The sequence below is a fragment of the Lissotriton vulgaris genome, chromosome 1_1 (genome assembly GCF_964263255.1).
Source record: "Lissotriton vulgaris chromosome 1_1, aLisVul1.2, whole genome shotgun sequence".
Lineage (NCBI taxonomy): Eukaryota > Metazoa > Chordata > Amphibia > Caudata > Salamandridae > Lissotriton > Lissotriton vulgaris.
Window position 1 is genome coordinate 162,963,500 of NC_141685.1, and position 22,844 is coordinate 162,986,343.

Consider the following 22,844-nt stretch of genomic DNA (forward strand, 5'->3'; position numbering starts at 1 on the left):
TGATTAAGTTTACGCTCATGTTCCCACATGAGAGCAGAGCACCACAATATATGCACGTAAACTTCATGTGCTTGAAGTTTGTCTGTATGTTTGGCACAGTTTCCTGTGCCTCTCTTCCAGTCAAAGATATACTTGATATTGATCTGGCCACAGGAGTTGTCGGGGGATTATCTTGAAGGTCCCTTAACTCTGCCCGGCTGTAATTTAATGGATGCCACCTGGCCATATGTCGATGCATAGTTGCCAATACTATACTTTTTGTCAGTGCCTCGAGATAATCTGCATTTGCAGATTAGGCAGGTGGCATACTTGGCATTAACCTTCTTCTCCCCTCGAGGGATTGAGAAAAACTGCCATATAAAACTTGTTTTTCTTCGGGAAACACGGGGCAACTCCTGAATAAATTGAGGTTCATCTGTGTCCTCTTCTTCTAGGTCCTCCTCTTCCTCCTCTCTGTGATGTCACTGACCATGTCATGAATGATGTAATATGTGACATCATCAGCAGTGGATTGCGGGTGCGCGATATATAGTTAGCGCAACTAACTATATATGAAATTTCAATGGTTTTATGCGAGTAAAATAAGGTTTTGTAAATGCTAATCCCTAACTATATATGGTCTATAACCTATGGTTTTTTCAGTGAATTGTCAAGGTTTTGTAAATGCAAATTCCTAACTATATATGGTCTATAACCTATGGTTTTTTCTGTGAATATATATATATATATATATATATATATATTCACAGATCTATAACCTAGGTCTATAACCTATGTTTTTTTCTGTGAATATATATATATATATATATATATATATATTCACAGAAAAAACCATAGGTTATAGACCATATATAGTTAGGGATTAGCATTTAAAAAACCTTATTTTATTTGCACAAAACCATTGAAATTCCATATATAGTTAGTTGCACTAACTATATATCGCGGACCCGCAATCCACTGCTAATGATGTCACATATTACATCATTCATGACATGGTCAGTGACATCACTGATGACATCACTGATGACAACACCCAGTGACTGTATGTTTCTGTAAAGTTAAAATATGTCTTACATATTGAAGAATGAGTGGATGTATAAGTGTCTGGATGAAGCATTTAGTAGGTGCATGACTGACTGTATGAGAGAATGATTAAATGTGTCTCACTGAGTGCATGGGTTAGTGATTAAAGTGTCTTAATTTGGCAATCATTATTTATGTTCTTCTGTAAACTGCTGCATGTTAAAATCAGTAACTATATGGGTTATTGAATGGTTGCCCAAATATTTGTATGGGAGACTGAGTATGTGTGTGGGTGGCTGGGAGGTGTATAACTCTGTGCATAGATGTGTGAGCAGTTGATTCCCTAGGTGTATGGGTTCAAAAGTGCATGTAGAAACAGCTGTATGGACAGTTGACTGTGTGCATGAGTATATTGGTGAGTGAATGGATATCTCAGTTCTACATGTCAAAGTAAGTACATATGTAAAACACACTCCATGTGAGAGTTGACATATATAAATAACTGAACATAAGAGCCAGTGAATGTGAGAGTGGCTGTATGAATCATTGTGAACTTGTATCAAGGATTGTATAAGAGAGTAAATATGTGTTAGTATATGTTTGAATAAGTAAGGTGTGTATAACTGTATAGTTGAGGAAATGGAGGTGTGTTTGATTCTTTGCATGACTGACTAGGTGTGTGAGTAACTCCATGGATGTGTGACAGTCTGTGAGTGCCTGTTTACACTGAGTGTATCTAAGGTTATATTAGAGTCTGAAGATGTATTATCACATAAATGATATCATCAGTGATGTAATCAGTAATGTCAAATGAGATGTCAGTGATGTCATCAGTGATGTAATTTGAGATGTCATCAGTGATGTCATCAGTGATGTCATTTGAGATGTCATCAGTGATGTCATCAGTGATGTCACTGACCATGTCATGAATGATGTAATATGTGACATCATTAGCAGTGGATTGCGGGTCCACAATATATAGTTAGTGCAACTAACTATATATGGAATTTCAATGGTTTTGTGCAAATAAAATAAGGTTTTTTAAATGCTAATCCCTAACTATATATGGTCTATAACCTATGGTTTTTTCTGTGAATTGCATTGGTTTTTTAAAAGCTAACATCTGTAGCTGTATAATGTATTCTTCTTTAAATCCCAAAATATATTTTAGATGTTTATTGATATTTTTTTTTTAATATTTTTTTTCTTCGCTTCCGGTAAGCGAACCGGGAAGCTTTCCGTTAGCTCATCTTGATGCCGCGATCTAGTACGCGAACCGGTAAACGTTTCGTTAGCGGAACTGTGACGCATCGCGGAAGCGCGACGTATCACGTTGTCGCGTAATGCGTCTTATGACGCGCCGCGTTAGCGCTCCAGGAAGTGCTCCGGACCGCGAACCGGAAACGATCCGGGACGCGGCGCGCACCGCGTAACGTAAGCGGAACAGGTCATGTGACTTGTTTATCAAACTTTTCATTGGTTCATTTCACTTTTGGTTTCCAAATTATGTATGACTAGGTCATGTGACCTAAAAATAACACTTTTCATTGGTTCAGAACTTTTGCTTTTCCCAAATCATGAAAACCCCTCCTTCTTTCCTCACTCTGACTTTCATCTTGGTGAGAGAAAGACCATTTTCCTGTAGTTCAGCAATGGCTTCTATCCTTGCTTCAGCTGGTGGACCCCCACCACCACCTCCACCTCCTCATGAGAAGAGAGGACCACCATCTCAATTCATCTCCAACAGAGAGGAGGAAGAGGATGACCTAGAGGAAGAGGAGACAGATGAACCACAGTTTATACAGGAATTGCCCCGTGTTTCCCGACGGAAAACAAGTTTCATATGGCAGTTTTTTTCAATCCCTCGAGGGGAGAAGAAGGTCAATGCGAAGTATGCCACCTGCCTCATTTGCAAATCCAGATTATCTAGAGGCACTGAAAAAAAGTATAGTATGGGAAACTATACTATGCATCGCCATATGGTCAGGTGGCATCCACTAAACTACAGCCGGGCAGAGTTGAGTGACCTGCAAGATAATCCCCCAACAACTCCTGTGGCCAGGTCAACGTCAAATATCTCTTTGACAGGAAGAGAGGCACAGGAAACCGTGCCAAACATACAGCAAAACTTCAAACACATGAAGTTTACCTGCATATATTGTGGTGCTCTGCTCTCATGTGGGAACATGAGCGTGAAATTAATCAACATTGCGTACGAAAACCACAATTGCCCTAACCCACCCAAACAGTAATTTTTTTTTTGCTCCTGTTGAGCCCTTTTTAATGCCTGTTTTTTGTTGTTTCCCCTCCATGAAAAACACAAAAAAAACATAAAACTGTTCTAAAAAAAAAAAAAAAAAAAAAATGTTCAGAAAAAAAAAAAAAAAAAACAACAAAAACATTTAAAAAAAGTTCTTTTCAGAACTACCTCCCCTTCAAAAAAAATTGCTAGAATGTTTAGCACTCTGGCAAGCTCTATTTCTTTTGGTTCGCTTTCCGGTTCGCTGCCCGGTTCGCGAACTTGAAGCGAACCAAAAAAATATTTTTTTAAAAAAAAGAAGAGTTAGTATAAGGGAAGTAAACAGAGAGTAATGTTAAAAGAAAGACAGCTATAGGGAGTAAACCAGAGATACTGTTTAATAGATCTATTTATTAATTCAGGATGACGATAAGGTGTGATCTCAGGTGCGGTTGGCAAATTTAGATTTTGATTATGCCCTTACACCATTTTTGGGACATTATTAACATGCCTATGTAACTTCCATAATCAAAATCTAAATTTGCCAACCGCAAGTGGGAGCGTATTTACAAGAAACTTGCCCCATGAGGTACGCTTTCCATTTAAAAAGGGTAAAATAACATAATAGACACTCAAATGCCTTATAAATATGACCCAAAACAACCTATGAAGCTCTAGCAGGACATATCCAGAAATGTAATTGATTTCCAAAAATCGTTTTTAAACACAGCATATAAATCAATTGTATACCTGCATTCAAGAGGAAATGACTGAAAATGTCCTTGAGACACATGAAAGCGTTTTTTGGAATGCCCTAACACCATTTTTTTGACATTATTAACATGGCTATGTAACTCCCATAATCAAAATCTAAATTTGCCAACCGCAAGTGGGAGCGTATTTACAAGAAACTTGCACCATGAAGAACGCTTTCCATTTAAAAAGGAAAAATAACATCATAGACACTCATATGCCTTATAAATATGACCCAAAACAACCTATGAAGCTCTAGCAGTACATATCCAGAAATGTAATTGATTTCAAAAAATCGTTTTTAAACACAGCAAATAAATCAATTGTATACCTGCATTCAAGAGGAAATGACTGAAAATGTCCTTGAGACACATGAAAGCGTTTTCTGAAATGCCCTAGCACCATTTTTTGGACATTATTAACATGGCTATGTAACTCCCATAATCAAAATCTAAATTTGCCAAGCACAGGTGGGAGCGTATTTACAAGAAACTTGCACCATGAAGAACGCTTTCCATTTAAAAAGGAAAAATAACATCATAGACACTCATATGCCTTATAAATATGACCCAAAACAACCTATGAAGCTCTAGCAGGACATATCCAGAAATGTAATTGATTTCAAAAAATCGTTTTTAAACACAGCATATAAATCAATTGTATACCTGCATTCAAGAGGAAATGACTGAAAATGTCCTTGAGACACATGAAAGCGTTTTCTGGAATGCCCTAGCACCATTTTTTGGACATTATTAACATGGCTATGTAACTCCCATAATTAAAATCTAAATTTGCCAAGCACAGGTGGGAGCGTATTTACAAGACACTTGCCCCATGAGGAATGCTTTCCATTTAAAAAGGAAAAAATAACATCAAAGACACTCAAATGCCTTATAAATATGACCCAAAACAACCTATGAAGCTCTAGCAGTACATATCCAGAAATGTAATTGATTTCAAAAATCGTTTTTAAAAACAACATATCTGTTTCAGCTTACATAAGAGACCATGGAATGGGCTCCATGTACAACAATAACTTGTGTTACTGCATGCCAGAATGCTACACCGAATATGCAATTACAATTTCTCAAAGAAACAAAATCTATTTGTATATCACTAGAGACAAAGCCACATTTTAAAAACACAGCTTTCTTCATCATTTTCTCCTTAAATCATACTATTCTCTATCTAAATTAAATAAATCTTTTCTCACCTTAGCAAATACTTTTTGAGTTTTGAAAACAGTCTCAGAAATACACCAAATTGTCTTCAGCAGAAGAAAAAGGATGCACTCCAGAGGCTGCAGCTATTGAAAGCACAGAAATACAGATATTCATTTCACATATCTCTCATATTAGCCAATCATAACTCTTCCCTCACTTTTTTCAAATCAAAACCCTTCCCCCCTCTGCCCTCTCTGCCTTTTTTCCATAGCAACCACCTCCTGGAAGACCTCTCATGTTTGCAAATTCACACAACAATGTTTCAATTGAACTCTGAACTCTCAGTGCACCTGCGTATCCAGTGCAATCTTTCATTAAATGTTTCTTCCTTGACCATTCAAATTACATCTTTCAAAGAACACATCCATGCACCCTAACTTTCTGTTTTCAGAAATGGAAATGCACCAATCACTGCTAATGAATCATTAGCATTGGAAATCCACAGTTTTTTTTCTTTACAAACTCCTACTGTTTCAACTGCCCTTTCATTACCACACTTCATCTGACTGCAGCACAACCTTCTCCCACCATGTTTCATTTCTGGATTGTTGGACATAGTTACATCCACTGGGCTCAAAGGTATGCTGAGAACAGAAATTTACCTAACCTCAATTTACAAGATGTGGAAATTAAGTGGTTGGGCCAAAGAGGATTAAAATGTCACCAATTGATACCATTGGTGAAAACCTTTATGCATTTGCCAAAACCTGACCTGTTAATTGTGCACTGTGGAGGTAATGATTTGGGCACTTTGACTGGGGTAGGTCTGGAAATGCTTTTAAAGGACACCTTTGAGCAATTAATGGCACTTTTTCCTCAAACTGCCTTGGTATATTCCAATATATGCCAAAGACAGAAATGGAGGTGGTCCAACCAATTTTGTCCACAAATTGAGAAAGCGAGGAAGCATGTAAACAAATCTGTTTCAGCTTTCATGAGAGACCATGGAATGGGCTCCTTGTACAACAATAACTTGCGTTACTACATGCAAGATATCTACAGAGGAGATGGAGTTCACTTCTCAGATGAGGGCAACAGAATTTTCATTCTGAATTTAAGACTGTGCAGTGGTACCTACTTATAAGTACCTAAATGTACCATAAACCCAAAAGCTCTTCTCAGAGCTACCCTTCATCTGATCACTCACAATTATTATTTTTTTCTAACTTTTTTCACTAATTTTCCACAAAATACGCTCCCCGGGCCGCTACCCGGTTCGCGAACCGAAAGCTAACCTTGCGGAATTTTTTTTAAAAATGTTTTTTTTCCGCACATATAAGCCTCCTCAGCCACCCTCAGAAAACCTAGGGGGTCAAGATAAGTCTACCATGACCCCTTCTACCCATTCTAAACATTATTTGCCCTCCATCTTGTATCTTAATGCGACCGAAACACAAAATGGTGGACTCCCGTAACGCTTAAGGTTCGCGAACCGAGCCGCTTTCCGGGAAGCGGTCCTAAAAAAAGGTGGGAAAGTAATTTACAGAAAAACGACTAGAGACACTCTCACCAAATATAGATTAGCTCATACTACATAACAATCCCTTTCATTTTCACAAATTTGATTGAAATTTCATTTAGCCATTTAGCCTGTAGACCTCTCTAAGTACCGTGAGGTAAATTACTTCACAAAACACATCTGAAGTGTTGGAATTGACAACCAATGAAAATGTTACTTTCATTTTCAACTTTTATTACCTGACATTTGATTGGTTATATACCTGAATATATATAAAGGAAGAGAAGGAAACACAGCCATTTTGACTGCTACTTCGTGAAGTGCACAACAAAAAATCAACTGATAACTTCAACTTATATTTAAAAGGTAAGATATTATTTATAAAACTTAAGTATGTTCTGTACTGAAACCTAATTAGAAAAACATTTTCTGAGAATTATATTCTATCACTCTGTAATACTTATAGAAAAAAATAGATTACTCTGTTTTAGTTATGGCAGAGCCATTCCAAGAATTTGCAAGACCATAGGCTAAAAAGGAACGTGCGCGAAGCCCCCTCCAATTTACATAAGTGGCCCCTTGCAAGGAGACCATTCACAGGCACTGAGGGGGCCCCATTGTCCAGCATTTTGACGCCCCCACAGTTTTAACTTTAAATCCACATGCATATCTCACACCTTAATAGGTGTGAGAATTGATTGTGGTCTAAAAGTTAAAACTGTGGGGGCGCAAAAATGCTGGACAATGGGCCCCCTCAGTGCCTGTGAATGGTCTCCTTGCAATTGAGGGAGCGTCTCCTTCTCCCTCCCCTATACCTCCTGACACCATCCATGGGAGGCCCAAGGAGGGGGCCCCCTGCAATAGACCTTAATTGCAGGCGACACCTTTCTTTGTGAAAAAAAACACTATATAAATAACCAAACTGCCAATCTGTACTGAAACCCAACAATGCCCTTTCTGTACTGATATATTTTTTAAAAATTCATTTTTCAGAATTGAAAATGGAAGAACAACAAAACAACATGAAAACTGAAACAGAAGAAAAAATTGAGACACAAGATTACATGGATTTCTACGACGACACAATAAATAATGAACTTGTGCAATGCGTAGATGCAGTAGATTTTCTACAAAAAAATGAAGAAAAAAATGATCACGATTTTTTATATTTTCTTTTAAATTTTGAAAAACAAAATGAAAAATAAATTTTAATTTCTTAATTCAAAAATTGTTTGACACATTATTTATTTTTATATGTTTATTGAATGTTAAAAGTTTAATGAATTATGACACACAATCAAAATTAAAAAAAAAATACTTTTAAAATAAAGAAAACAAAAAAAAACAACAAAAACAACAAACAATTAACATACAGTATTAGAAAAGTCTATCATTCTTTTATCCTTATAGTACGCTGCCCAGAACGCTTTCCGGTTCGCGAACCTGGCGCTCACCACGCAAAAAAAAATAAAAAAAATTTTTTGACCCTCCTGGGCCCTTTTAAAACCTCCACATAAAACCTAGGGGGTCAACGAGGATCTACTATGCCCCCTTATGGTAATTTCCCCCTTTGTTTTGGCCTCCTCTTGTCTCTCGATCCTACCGAGAGACAAGATGGCGGCCGCTCTGGACTGTTTAGAATGTTGACAGACACCGGAGAGCCAATCAGCTTCGCTTCGCAAAGTTCCGATACGCGAAAAGTTCGCGAACCGGAGCGCTGCCCGGAGCGCTGTTACAGATATATATCTTGTTTTAAACGTTAATTTCTCAAAATTCACTGAAGCACATATATTGAGACCTAGCAAAGGCACATCGGGCTAACAGTCCCTACAATTTTCCCAAATTTCGTGGAAATCCATTCAGCCGTTCGGGCTAAAAGTGAGGCCAACCGCCCTATGGAAATTAAGATGGGAAAAACGCGTTTTGGGACCCCCCTTTTATCTCAGCCCCCCCTTGCCAAAACCCCCCCAACTTTCCAGGAGCTGCTCAGAAACAAAATGTGCCATTTTCCAGAAAATTTCAGCCAATTCCGTCCACAAACGCCAAAGTTATTAGACATAGAATTTTCAGAAATCCCATAGGGAAAAAATCCTAACTATATATACCTACTGGCGACCGCCAGTAGGTAATATATATACATATATTCACACACACACATATATATATATATATATTTTTTGAGCAAGCAGTACGGGCTGCCATTGAATCCATTAGGATGTGATTAACATGGGAAATAGCTTTTTAACCGATTGAGATACGTTTTGCCTACATCAGTTGCAGTAGACTTGGCCCACAAGGGCACGATAGGAGTCATCCCTGTACTCAACAAGGCAGATCTATTAATGCATATATATATATGTGTGTGTGTGTATTTATACATACAAACACACACATATATATTTATTGAGCCAGAAGTATGGACTGGCATTGAATCCATTAAGATGTGATTAACAGAAGTTTCCCCTACAAGAGAGGCAGTAGACTTGGCCCACGGGGCATGATAAGAGTCATCCCTGTACTCAACAAGGCAGATCTATTAATGCATTGACTGATTTAGCAGCAGTCCTCCTTTTAACCAAAATAAGTATGCAGTGGAAAATGTATGGGACATGAACGCTGATCACCCCCAGATGGAGAGAAGTAATCTGGCGCGGTGAATCAGGGACATCCAAGATGGTGCCCTCGATGCTCGTGTGATGGACACATAGTATGTTTCAAATGTTTTACATTGGTGTAAAAATATGTGGTGATGTATTGTTTGCCAATGTCATCCATGACCGAGGCCATAGTGCCAACCGCATCACCAAATTGGATAGTGAATGGGCACTAATAAATTAACTGAGCACCTTGGAGTGAGCGCTGTTGTTGTCATAGGATCCTAGGTTCATGCATATATTTATGTTCACTGGAAAAAAAACACAGTTAAAAGGTAAGCTGTGATTGAGGCTCAAACGTGGAAAACCACTGAAATTCCCAGTTATGTTTAAGAATGCACACAACACATGTCAAAACTCACTTATTATGGGTAAACAAATAAGAACATATGTAAACAAATAAAACCATTCCTCAAAGGCGTCACTGTCATCATGAACAACCCTCCTGCAGAAGTATCCATGTGAGGATGGACAAAGCAGGAAATCATCTCTTCGAACTAGAACGCGTCAAACGCTTCTTTGTAGCAGTGACCTTCACCTATAGCTGAAGGAGGGGTGAGCAGCACTGATCCGCGAGGGCTAAATCCATGCCAGATTTCCCTAATATCCTCATTAGGATTTTCAAATTTGGGTTAGGTCTGGCCTAGGCAGACCAACATTGGGCACCTCGATCTAGTACAGCCCCTAAGCACCTAGGCAGATTATAAAGAGTTGTAATGCCGGCTTTTAAACAGAAACATTATCCACCAATTGCTTTCACATTGCAGCGCTCTGAACTATCAGGGTGCACACACAACACTTCTGCACAAACCACTGATGCCACATCCAGGAGACTGGAACATGTCTCCAATTGTAAACCCACCTGCTATCTGTTGGAATTATAAACTGGCCCCTAGCTCCTCTGCCACTTAACTAAACCTCTCATATATTGTAGCACTGGTACTAACAAGCGGGTCGTTCCTAAAGGCTGACGTGTGAGAATCAGAACCAGTCACCTTGAAAAAGTATGAGCTAAAAAGGGTAGTCCAATTGAACACCTTGGTTCTCGCTCACTATACAAATTTAAAAGACTTCTAAATTGTCTTCTGCACAGATTATTGAATCAATTCTAAATAGCACAATGTCTGCACCTGAAGGACTGCTCCAGCGTTCTCTTCTTCGATAGGCCTGGACAGCATTGGCCTGCGTCTCTTCATCAGCATTAACACCAGCCGGTGCACCTCCACTGCCGACTACAAGCTCTGAAATGAGAAAACAGTTCTAAGCGTAGGCATGTATTCCAGTTAAGCATGAACACCACAACTGCTCATCATGTGACAGAAACCCGTCTATGTGCTGGTTATACAATTGTTCTACAAGTAGGTGAACATCCCACAGTTGCATAAACACGAGCACTCCTGCTTATCACTGATAATTATAAAACAGATTAAAGTGTGTGTGTTTGTGGGTGACTATCACAGTCATAAACCCCTATTCTGCAGACTATAAAACAAATCAATGTATGTGCGAATATCTCAGTCATAAACACCCTTAACTGCTGATTATAAAACAGAGCTAAGTGTGTGTGTGTATGCGTGTGTGTGTGAATATTGCAGTCTTAAACCCACTAACTGCTGATTATAAAACAGATCAAAGTGTGTGTGTATGCGTGTGTGTTTGCATATGTGAATATTGCAGAGTCATGATGCCAATAACTGCTGGTTATAAAAAAGAATACAGGTATATGTGAATATCCCAGAGAGGCATAAACCCAATCACTGCAGATTATAATTATAACTAGTGCTCCCGATTTTCAGTTTGATCTCATTTTTATACATAAATATGGGCAGAAAATCATCATGTTTCCTATCTGTATTTTTAAATATGGGTAACATACAGAAACAAAAATGCAACGTACCCTGTAAGCACCTGTCCTTGGCATGTAGTGCTGTAGATTCCCCTGCTGGACATACTCCTGCTATTTAGTGTTTGGGTCAGATGTTGCAAGTTGTTTTTCTTCGATGAAAGTTTTTGAGTCCTGAGGTTTCAGTAACTCCTCTGGCGGTAAATGTGCCACTCACCGACATGTCACTAACTCCATTGTTAATTTACTTTTCGCCCAGCAGGTAAGAATATGTATGGAGTAGTGCATATAGAAGTTAAGTGACCATGCAAGTAGAAAAGAAAAACATTAAAATTAAAAGATATCTGCAGCACCCACTGGCTTCCGGGAAGGTGGGTGGGCACATGTGAATCTAAAGCACTACAAGCATCGAACAGATGCTTACTGGCTAAGCACATATTCTATTCATTGCATGAGTGGCTGTAGAAACACATGCTGTGCAACAACTGTACAGCAGTACACCCTTAAGAGGTGGCTAGACAGTGCTTGGTGCAAAGGTCTGAAACAATGTCTTGAGGACAGCTTGACCAACGCAAGCCTCCTACTTTGCCTGAACGTCCGCAGTGTTTTGCAAATGTGTGCGGAGTGGACCACAGAGCAGCTCCACAATATCAGCAAAGGGTATACTGCCCAAAAGCGCCATGGTAGCTCCCTGTTTGCGAGTGGAGTGTGGCCTGGGGCGGGAAGGTAGGGCGCTTTTAGTGTCAGTATAGCAGGTCTGGCAATTACTGCCTTTGACATGGGATGGAATTATCAGGCTGGCAAAAACATACAAACAGCGATTTGGTCCTGACTGTGTAATACAAAAGAGCACGCTTAACGTCAAGTGTGTGGAGTGCCCTTTCAGCGATAGAGTCATTTTGAGGGAAAACACTGGGAATAATATAGACGAATTAAGGTGGAAAGGGAAGAGCACTTTGGACAAAACCTTATGATTAGGAACTGAAGGGGGCAAGGATGCAGTGGCTCGAAAGGGAGTCCTGGGAGTCTAGTAAGGACAATTTTAAGGTTCCAAACCAGGACAAGGGAGCACTCGCGATGGAATTACATACTTAAGGCCCTCCATGAATGCTTTCAAAGCAGGGATTTGGAAGAGGGGAGAATATGTTCTGTTCTGCATATATCAGCAATGGCAGCTAGATGTACCCTGATGGACGTGCAACCTAAATCTGTTCTTTGAAGATGTAGGCAGTTACAAATAATGTCACTGGAGGGGTTGACAGATTGATGTTGTCTGGTATACAGTAGTGCACAAAACACTTCCACTTTGCAGTGTAGCAAGTGTGTGGTGGGCCTACGAGCCTCTCTTATAATGTTCATGCCCTCCAGGAGCAGACCAAGGTAACCGAACTCTAGGACCTCAGGAGCCAAATCACTAGATTGAGGCGCCTGGGGTCTCGGTGCCGGACTTTGCCTTGGTCTTGAGGAAGTAGGTTTGGCCTGTTGAGGAGCTCCTCAGGTGGAACAATGGATAGCTCTAGCAGGGTTCAGAATCATGGTTGTCTTCCTCACCAAACAGAATAGGAGGAGATGAGGATAAGCGTAGGCAAAGATCCGTTGCCAGTTCATCCACAGAGCATTGCCCTTGGACTGGGTGTTTAGAAACCCGTTGGCGAAGTTTTAGCATTACGCGTTTTCTGTGGAGGTAAAAAGGTCTTTGTCTGGGGAGCTCCCCCTGTGGAAGTAATGAAGCAGGACTTGCGGGTGCAGTTTCCACTTGTGGGCTTGTTGCCGAGTCCTCCTGAGCAGGCCTGCAAAATTGTTCTCCACTCCGGAAGGCATTGTGCCAGGAGGTGAATGGTAGATGGTGCAACTGTAAATCTGTTGTGCTAGGGATGACAGGTGGGGTGCGAATGTGTCTTCTTGTTTATGAAGGTAGAACACGGCTGTGTAGTCTGTATAAACCACAACTACCTTGTCTTGGATCTGTTGGAGAAAAGCTAGAGTGCTAGATAAATGGCTAACAGTTCCAAGTGGTGGATGCGTAGACGCCTGAAATGAGGTGGCCAAACACATTGAACAAAGACATTGGACTCTCATATTGTTGCGATGGGCCCCCAAGCCAGCTAGCGATGTGTTCATTGTGATGGTCACCTGCAGGACAAAGGCCTTGGGTGTGGGTTGGTGTTTCTGTTCCTTTGGCAGAATGACTATCGGAGGTTTGTCCAGGAACTAAGTTCACTTCAAAGAGTCTTACCCTACCACAGACAAAAGTCAGCTGACACCTTGGCATGGCACTTCTGTGTAAGCATGGGCTGAAAATTCGTTCCGCTCGTGGAATTTGCGGATTTTCCGCGAATCTCGCGAAATTCGCGGTAAAATCTGCGAATCAGCGGGGAGAATTTTCAGCCAAGCACTTACAGGGTTACAGCAGCAGGTGCAAAAGTTGAAGCTAATTTTTTGTAACCTTTTACAAAAGGGTTACAAAGAAATTAACTTCAACTTTGGCACCTGCTGCTGTAAGCCTGTTAGTGCTTCCTGACGCCTCCTTGCCTACTTGCAACTATTCTCTGACCCTGCTCTGACCCTTGAAGCAGGGTCAGAGAATAGTTACAAGTAGGCAATGAGGCGCCTGTCACGAAAATTAAACCTCAACAGGAAGCACTGACAGATATAAAAACAAGCATTTGCAATGCAATAGGGCTCGCATTAGGAAAGTTTGAGCTATTGGTCTTGTAAATGACAATTTTTTTGTATTTATGTGTTGGTTTTGAAAATAGCTAAATTAATAGTTTTGTCATTTACAATGCAAATAGTTATAACTTTCGCAAATGTGACACCTATAGCATTTGTAATGCAACATGTTTTGTATTTACGTGACTTAGCTGTATTGATATTACAAATTACAATGGCTTTTAATTTTTTTAAATAATTAATACTTAAATACAAGTGATTTTAATTTATAATGGCAATAGCTTAAACTTTTGTAAATAACTTTTGTGAAGATTATGTTCAGTGTATTTTATTGTGACGAAAATCCAAGAGCAGAAGTGAAATATTAACATCTTTTTGTGACATTTGTAATGAAGTTTGAAACATTGAGAGAACATATTTGAATCAGTTGTTGTTGAATGGTTGTGCAGATTGATGCTGGGGTGGCGCTGTGGTGGTGCTGTGGTAGTACTGAGAGAAGCTGTGGTAGTGCTGAGTGGTGCTGTGGTGGTGCTGAGTGATAATGTGGTGGTGCTGAGTGATGCTGTGGTGGTGTTGAGTGGTGCTGTGGTGGTGCTGAGTGGTGCTGTGGTGGTGCTGAGTGATAATGTGGTGGTGCTGAGTGATGCTGTGGTGGTGCTGAGTGATGCTGTGGTGGCGCTGAGTGATGCTGTGGTGGCGCTGAGTGATGCTATGGTGGTGCTGATTGGTTCAGTGGTGCTGCTGAGTGATGCTGTGGTGGAGCTGAGTGATGCTGTGGTGGCGCTGAGTGGTGCTGTGGTGGTGCTGAGTGGTGCTGAGTGGTGCTGTGGTGGTGCTGTTGTGGTGCTGAGTGGTGCTGTGTGCTGTGGTGGTGCTGAGTGGTGCTGTGGTGGTGCTGAGTGATGCTGTGGTGGGGCGAAGTGGTGCTGTGGTGGTGCTGAGTGATAATGTGGCAGTGCTGAGTGATGCTGTGGTGGTGCTGAGTCATGATGTGGTGGCACTGAGTGGTGCTGAGAAGTGCTGTGGTGGTGCTGAGTGATGCTGTGGTGGTGCTGAGTGGTGCTGTGGTGGTGCTGAGTGATAATGTGGTGGTGCTGAGTGACATGTGGTGGTGCTGAGTGATGCTGGGGTAGCGCTATGTGAAGATGTGGTGATGCAGAGGGCAGAAAGGCACAACAAGCAGTCTAACAAAGGGCAGAAGGGCAGGAAAAACAAGGGAAAAACGAGTCTAACAGAGGGCAGAAGGGCACAAATAACCAGTCTAACAGAGGACAGAAGGGCAGAAAAACAAGGGAAAAACGAGTTTAACAGCGGGAAGAAGGGCACAAAAAAAGAGTCTATCAGGGCAGAAAGGCACAAAAATTAGTCTAACAGGGGGCAGAAGGGCAGAAAAACAAGGGGAAAACGAGTCTAACAGAGGGCAGAAGGGCAGAAAAACAAGAGAAAAACAAGTCCAACAGAGGGCAGAAGGGCACCAAAAATGAATCTAACAGGGGGCAGAATGAATCCTGCCCTGCGTGTTTGTCCACAAAGATGCCTCCTTTTTGTGCAATACCTCTACTCAACTGGAGTACTTTCTACTGTCTAATGAGTAAGTGCTCCCTCGTTGGCTAAATGTATAGGGGCAGATTTACAATAACTGATGCATCCCCAGGGATGCGCCAGTTATTGTGCGCCGCAGCTCCGCCACCCATGGTGCACCGCATTTACAATGCGGCGCACCATGTGGCAAAAACAGCACAGATGCGTCACGTATCTGTGCCGTAAAAGCACCACATTGCTGGAGCTGCGTCGCGCTTGCGACGCAGCTCCAGCAATGCTCTGGGGGGGCCCTATCTCTCCAATGCTGCATCAAGGCTTGCGCCTGCTTCAAGCCGGCGCAAGGTTTTGACACAGCATTGGCCTAAAAGTGACTGAGTGTAGTGTAGATTTCACTCAGCCACTTTTAGGAGGCGTTCCTGCACAGGAACGCCCTCCCCTGTGCCGGAACGCCTCCTGATGGCGCAGGGCTTTACAACGTGACGCATCTCTCAGAATCGTCACGTTGTTAATACCCAGCACCATGGCACATCTTTTGTGCTGCCGCTGGGTCACAAAAGGTCTTGGTAGAGGGTGGCAGTGGTGAACCAGAGGGTGGCAGTGATGAACCAGAGGGTGACAGTGATGAACCAGAGGGTGACAGTGATGAACCAGAGGGTGACAGTGATGAACCAGAGGGTGGCAGGGTTGAACCAGAGGGTGGCGGTGCTGAACCAGAGGGAGGTAGTGCTGAACCAGAGGGTGGCAGGGGTGAACCAGAGGGTGGCAGGGGTGAACCAGAGGGTGGCAGGGGTGAACCAGAGGGTGGCAGGGGTGAACCAGAGGGCGGCAGTGGTGAACCAGAGAGCAGCAGTGGTGAACCAGAGGGTGGCAGTGCTGAACCAGAGGGTGACAGTGGTTAACCAGAGGGTGGCAGTGGTGACCCAGATGTGCTGTGATGAACCAGAGGGTGGCAGTCGTGAACCAGAGGGCGGCAGTGGTGAACCAGAGGGTGACAGTGCTGAACCAGAGGGTGGCAGGGGTGAACCAGAGGGTGCTGTGATGAACCAAAGGGTGGCAGTGGTGAACCAGAGGGTGGCAGGGGAGAACCAGAAGGTGACAGTGGTTAACCAGAGGGTGGCAGTGGTGAACCAGAGGTGCTGTGATGAACCAGAGGGTGGCAGTCATGAACCAGAGTGTGGCAGTGGTGAACCAGAGGGTGACAGTGCTGAACCAGATGGTGGCAGGGGTGAACCAGAGAGTGGCAGTGCTGAACCTAAGGGTGGCAGGGGTGAACCAGAGGGTGGCAGGGGTGAACCAGAGGGTGGCAGTGATGAACCAGAGGGTGGCAGTGGTGAACCAGAGGGTGCTGTGCCCATACACAACTGTATAGATAACTTCGCCATGCAAGCGGCCCGCGAACACGCAGAAAGCCCCGCGAACACGCAAAAAAACCCCGTGAACAACCAAAGAAACAAAAATCCGCAATTTCCCACGAATTCGCGTATTTTGCAGATTGCGAATTCGATTTTGCGCGAATTCATGGAACGCGAATTCGCAAATTTCGCCCATACTTACTTCTGTGTTCCCTTAGTCAGGCAGCCTCCAATTCCAAAGGGATAAGAGCTACCCCCAGACCTGGGTTAGAGGGAACACAGAGAAAGGATTGTTCATTTTCCTGCCAACACCTCTGGGGTCAGACTGATTTGCATATAGCCATGTCTGAACTGGGGTGGCAGAGTGGACTTAAGAACGGTGATGGATTAAACCCAGATCTTTTGACTGGGTGTGAGTGTTTGATTGATTCAGATGCTCCGTCCATCACCACCCCCTTTTGTACCGCTTTTAGCCGCCATAAGTGTGGCAGGGTATGCTCAGACGTGAGTCCCTTGCTCACTTTGCCACTGGATTCAAGCAGGCCGGGCTGAAGACGGCTGGAATGCCAGAAACCGGTCCTCGGAAGCTTGTTTCCGGTCCAGGGAAGACATGGCTTGGCAGTTCGGGCTGGACTATTCCCATGAGGCACAGGGTCAGACTGATTTGCATATAGCCATGTCTAAACTGGGGTGGCAGAGTGGGCTAAAGAACGGTGATGGATTAAACCCAGATCTTTTGACTGGGTGTGAGTGTTTGGTTGATTCAGATGCTCCGTCCTTCACCACCCCCTTTATAACCGCTTTTGGCCGCCATAAGTGTGGCAGGATATGCTCAGACGCGAGTCCCTTGCTCACTTTGCCACTGGATTCAAGCAAGCCGGGCTGAAGACGGCTGGAATGCCAGAAACCGGTGAGTTTGTTTCCGGTCCAGGGAAGACATGGCTTGGCAGTTCGGGCTGGACTGTTCCCATGAGGCACAGGGTCAGACTGATTTGCATATAGCCATGTCTGAACTGGGGTGGCAGTGGGCTAAAGAACGGTGATGGATTAAACCCAGATCTTTTGACTGGGTGTGAGTGTTTGATTGATTCAGATGCTCCGTCCATCACCACCCCCTTTTGTACCGCTTTTGGCCGCCATAAGTGTGGCAGGGTATGCTCAGACGTGAGTCCCTTGCTCACTTTACCACTGGATTCAAGCAAGCCGGGCTGAAGACGGCTGGAATGCCAGAAACCGGTCCTCGGAAGCTTGTTTCCGGTCCAGGGAAGACATGGCTTGGCAGTTCGGGCTGGACTGTTCCCATGAGGCACAGGGTCAGACTGATTTGCATATAGCCATGTCTGAACTGGGGTGGCAGAGTGGGCTAAAGAACGGTGATGGATTAAACCCAGATCTTTTGACTGGGTGGGAGTGTTTGATTGATTTAGATGCTCCGTCCATCACCACCCCCTTTTGTACCGCTTTTGGCCGCCATAAGTGTGGCAGGGTATGCTCAGACGTGAGTCCTTTGCTCACTTTGCCACTGGATTCAAGCAAGCCGGGCTGAAGACGGCTGGAATGCCGGAAACCGGTCCTCAGAAGCTTGTTTCCGGTCCAGGAAAGACATGGCTTGGCAGTTCGGGCTGGACTGTTCCCATGAGGCACAGGGTCAGACAAGATTTGCATATAGCCAGGTTTGAACTGGGGAGGCAGAGTGGGCTAAAGAATGGTGATGGACTAAACTCAGATCTTTTGACTGGGTGTGAGTGTTTGATTGATTCAGATGCTCCGTCCATCCCCACCCCCTTTTCTACTGCTTTTGGCTGCCATAAGTGTGGCAGCTCAGACGTGAGTCCCTTGCTCACTTTGCCACTGGATTCAAGCAAGCCGGGCTGAAGACGGCTGGACCGCCAGAAACCGGTCCTCGGAAGCTTGTTTCCGGTCCAGGGAAGACATGGCTTGGCAGTTCGGGCTGGACTGTTCCCATGAGGCACAGGGTCAGACTGATTTGCATATAGCCATGTCTGAACTGGGGTGGCAGAGTGGGCTAAAGAACGGTGATGGATTAAACCCAGATCTTTTGACTGGGTGTGAGTGTTTGATTGATTCAGATGCTCCGTCCATCACCACCCTCTTTTGTACCACTTTTGGCCGCCATAAGTGTGGCAGGGTATGCTCAGACGTGAGTCCCTTGCTCACTTTGCCACTGGATTCAAGCAAGCCGGGCTGAAGACGGCTGGAATGCCAGAAACCGGTCCTCGGAAGCTTGTTTCCGGTCCAAGGAAGACATGGCTTGGCAGTTCGGGCTGGACTGTTCCCATGAGGCACAGGGTCAGACTGATATGCATATAGCCATGTCTGAACTGGGGTGGCAGAGTGGACTAAAGAACGGTGATGGATTAAACCCAGATCTTTTGACTGGGTGGGAGTGTTTGATTGATTCAGATGCTCCGTCCATCACCACCCTCTTTTGTACCGCTTTTGGCTGCCATAAGTGTGGCAGGGTATGCTCAGACGTGAGTCCTTTGCTCACTTTGCCACTGGATTCAAGCAAGCCGGGCTGAAGACGGCTGGAATGCCAGAAACCGGTCCTCGGAAGCTTGTTTCCGGTCCAGGGAAGACATGGCTTGGCAGTTCGGGCTGGACTGTTCCCATGAGGCATAGGGTCAGACTGATTTGCATACAGCCATGTCTGAACTGGGGTGGCAGAGTGGGCTAAAGAACGGTGATGGATTAAACCCAGATCTTTTGACTGGGTGTGAGTGTTTGATTGATTCAGATGCTCCGTCCATCACCACCCCCTTTTGTACCACTTTTGGCCGCCATAAGTGTGGCAGGGTATGCTCAGACATGAGTCCCTTGCTCACTTTGCCACTGGATTCAAGCAAGCCGGGCTGAAGACGGCTGGAATGCCAGAAACCGGTCCTCAGAAGCTTGTTTCCGGTTCAGGGAAGACATGGCTTGGCAGTTCGGGCTGGACTGTTCCCATGAGGCACAGAGTCAGACTGATTTCCATATAGCCATGTCTGAACTGGGGTGGCAGAGTGGGCTAAAGAACGGTGATGGATTAAACCCAGATCTTTTGACTGGGTGTGAGTGTTTGATTGATTCAGATGCTCCGTCATTCACCACCCCCTTTTGTACCGCACACTTCTCGGCAAGGCACACAGGCTCTGCATAGGGGAAGAAAGGTTTTGTCCCCTTGCTTTTTAGGCAGAGAGAGGCACTGTGGGATTGCTTGCTGTGGGGCAGCAATCACACCCCCACCAACAGGCTGATGCCGGGTATAAATGCCTATTTTCAGAACACTACTGGACATATGGAAGATCAGAACCAGAAGAGGACTGAACTTGCAGTCTGGGACCTGAGAAGAGCCTAGAAGACTGAACCTGCTGTCCTTCTTGAACCCAGGACAAAGAAGCTGACCTCCTGATCAAGCTACAGGGACATGAAAAGCTACAAGAGGCCTTTACTGCAACTGCCCAGCTGACCAGTTCCAACTGGACCTGCCCTGGTCCGTGTAGTTAGATTATTCTGCTGAAGTGAGTCTTGAACCCCAAGGTCTGTCCTGGGACCCTTGGTTTTATTAAAGTGTACCTAACATATCCTGAAAACTTGAACCCAGAAACCTTTTGGATCTAAAGACATCTGCGGTGCTGGGACCAACCTGTTAAGCTGTTCCGATGAAAGTGCATTCCAGCTGGCCTTAGGATGCATGTTGTTCCCACTTGGAAAACCTCTGCAGCAGCAAATCCAGTTCAGTAGAGTCTGTTGGGGATGGTATCTGGCCTTGTGGAACACTTTTCGGCTAGAGCCTGCAGCCTCATCTCGCTGGAAGAATCCAAGCTCCAAAAAAGTGACTACGTCAGAACGTAGGAATCTTCCGAGGGCAAAGGCGCCAATAGTATCCGACACGCAAGGGAGCTTCACTGGGTGCAGAATTCAAATTTCTCTGGGTTTCAGATTTACTGCCAAAAGGCAACGGCTTCCCCAGAACATTGTCCAGCAGCTATTCATTGCCGTGAAGCTCTCTGTAGGTACAGCCTGCAGTCTTGTCCCACTGAGCATTTTTGACTTCCAGTTCAGAGATTAAGTCGGAAGGTAAATATTCCAACCGGGCAAACCTTGTTTCTGTACCCGACCCACGCTTTCTCCAAAAATAGTTGAGCCAGGACACATTTTGATAACATTCACCTGTAATTCCTTCGCTAGAACAAAAATAGCTTGTTGGGTGAAATTCAATCAATGTTGTCAAATTAAAAAGGTCTTTCAATGAAGATCCTCTAGTTCTTCTGGGTCCATCTATACTTAAGCCTTCTTGACTTTGTCTAAGAAAGACTGAACTATTCCAGCAACGCAGGAGTAAGTTGATTGTAAGGACGAAGACGAAATATAATATTCGCCAACCAGGAATACAACTGAGTGTAACTCAAACTGCACACAGAAAAATGGCCTTGTAGCCTGAAGGCTATTCTTACATAAAAGAGTTCTTAAACATCTAAAAATGTCAGTGATCAATTCAGAACTTAAATGACTTAGAGTCCATAATAAGAGGTCTTCTTTTAATGAACGCCATATTCATGTGTGAGCAATCTGTCTCAAAGGCAGAGTAATTCCGGTCAGACTATGACAAAACATGAGATGGATAAAAGACAAAATGTTCTTGATCCAGTACAGCAGAACCTAAATGGCATCTATAAAACTGCCACTTACCCTTGATTTAATTTTTGCCAATGACAAGAAAATTAAGTGACTCGTACCAGGACAAATACAAATTGGGGTTTCCTACATTAAGTCTCTACTTTAGTCTTTTAGTGCAATTGACAGAAATAGAAATGAGAATCTGTATCGAAGCTGAAGTTGTTCCATATGTTACGTTCAATTTGTTGATACAATATTCGCATTTTATCTATTTCATACGTTAGCCTCATTGCTAATGTTTGTCATATCTCTCCGCACTATTGCTTCACCTAGGACGTTTTGTAGACATCTGGTATTATGTATTGAGTCCCCATCCGGGGAAAAAAAAAAAAAAATGTCCAAATCGCCATATTCAAAGCTCCATTGTATACACATTTGTTAGGAGAAATAATGCAAGATAGGGTAGCTCATTCATCATACCTTAAGATTCTTTCGTGGAACGTTAATGGGTTACGGGTCAAGCATAGAAGAGAGAGAATTCTTCAGTATTTAAAGGATGCACCTGAAAACATTTTTATTTTACAAGAGACCCACTCTACCGAACAAGAATTAAGAGATATTTTTAAGGGAAAAAATGGATTCAGCAGGTGATAACCACCTCACAATTAACTGCTACTAAAGGGGTGGCTATATTGATCAAATCTAATTCAGAGATAACTTTGTTACAATCCAAGTCTGATAAAAAGGGAAGGTGGGTTATAGCAAAAATAAAGCAACATGCGTACAAATTTACGATTGTGGGATACTACGGTCCTAATTTGGACGATACCCTTCCTCTTAAAGACCTCTTTGTTGAACTTTTGGATTATGAGGATCCGGTGATTCTTGCAGGAGATTTTAACTCAGTACTTGATCCACAGCTAGATAAATCCACCACTGTAAGGTTCTCACATAATTCTAAAATTAGAGCTGTGCTATCTAATGCGATTATCCAGTTTGGATGGAAAGATATCTGGCGACAAAAAATGGCACAAAAAGAGAATTCACTTTCCACAATAAGAAATTACGGCATAAATCTAGGTTAGACTTTTTCTTGATCGCAGAACACCTAAGTCAGCAAGTGGTGAAGATAAAACATCTTGGTGCCCATATTTCTGATCACTCAGCGGTCACTATAACTCTAAAATTGACAGGTCCACAGCTGGTTAAGAGATGCACAATAGACAGAAGTATTCTGTTGGAGGAAAAAAGTAATAGATAAGCTGCTTAAGGAATCAAACGAGTTCTTTACTTTTAATTTAGGTACAGCTACACTCTCGGTTGTCTGGGACACATATAAAGCCTTTTTGAGAGGGCGCCTATTAGCATTTCAGATTGCAAAATACTCAGCATACAAGGCACAAATTTCACAGATTGAAGCAAGGATTAAAGTCCTTGAACAGGATGCACTAGATCCCAGCCTG

General features: G+C 43.2%; 1 protein-coding gene across 1 annotated transcript in view; it reads right to left on the reverse strand.

Moving 5' to 3' along the window:
* The window catches only part of LOC147737980 (uncharacterized), a 210,367-nt gene that overhangs the window by 78,887 nt on the left and 108,636 nt on the right, over window positions 1-22,844 (reverse strand). Inside the window, exon 6 of the mRNA XM_086950366.1 lies at window positions 10,482-10,592. Coding sequence (XP_086806492.1) covers window positions 10,482-10,592 — 111 coding nt within the window. The remainder of the gene's footprint in view (window positions 1-10,481; window positions 10,593-22,844) is intronic.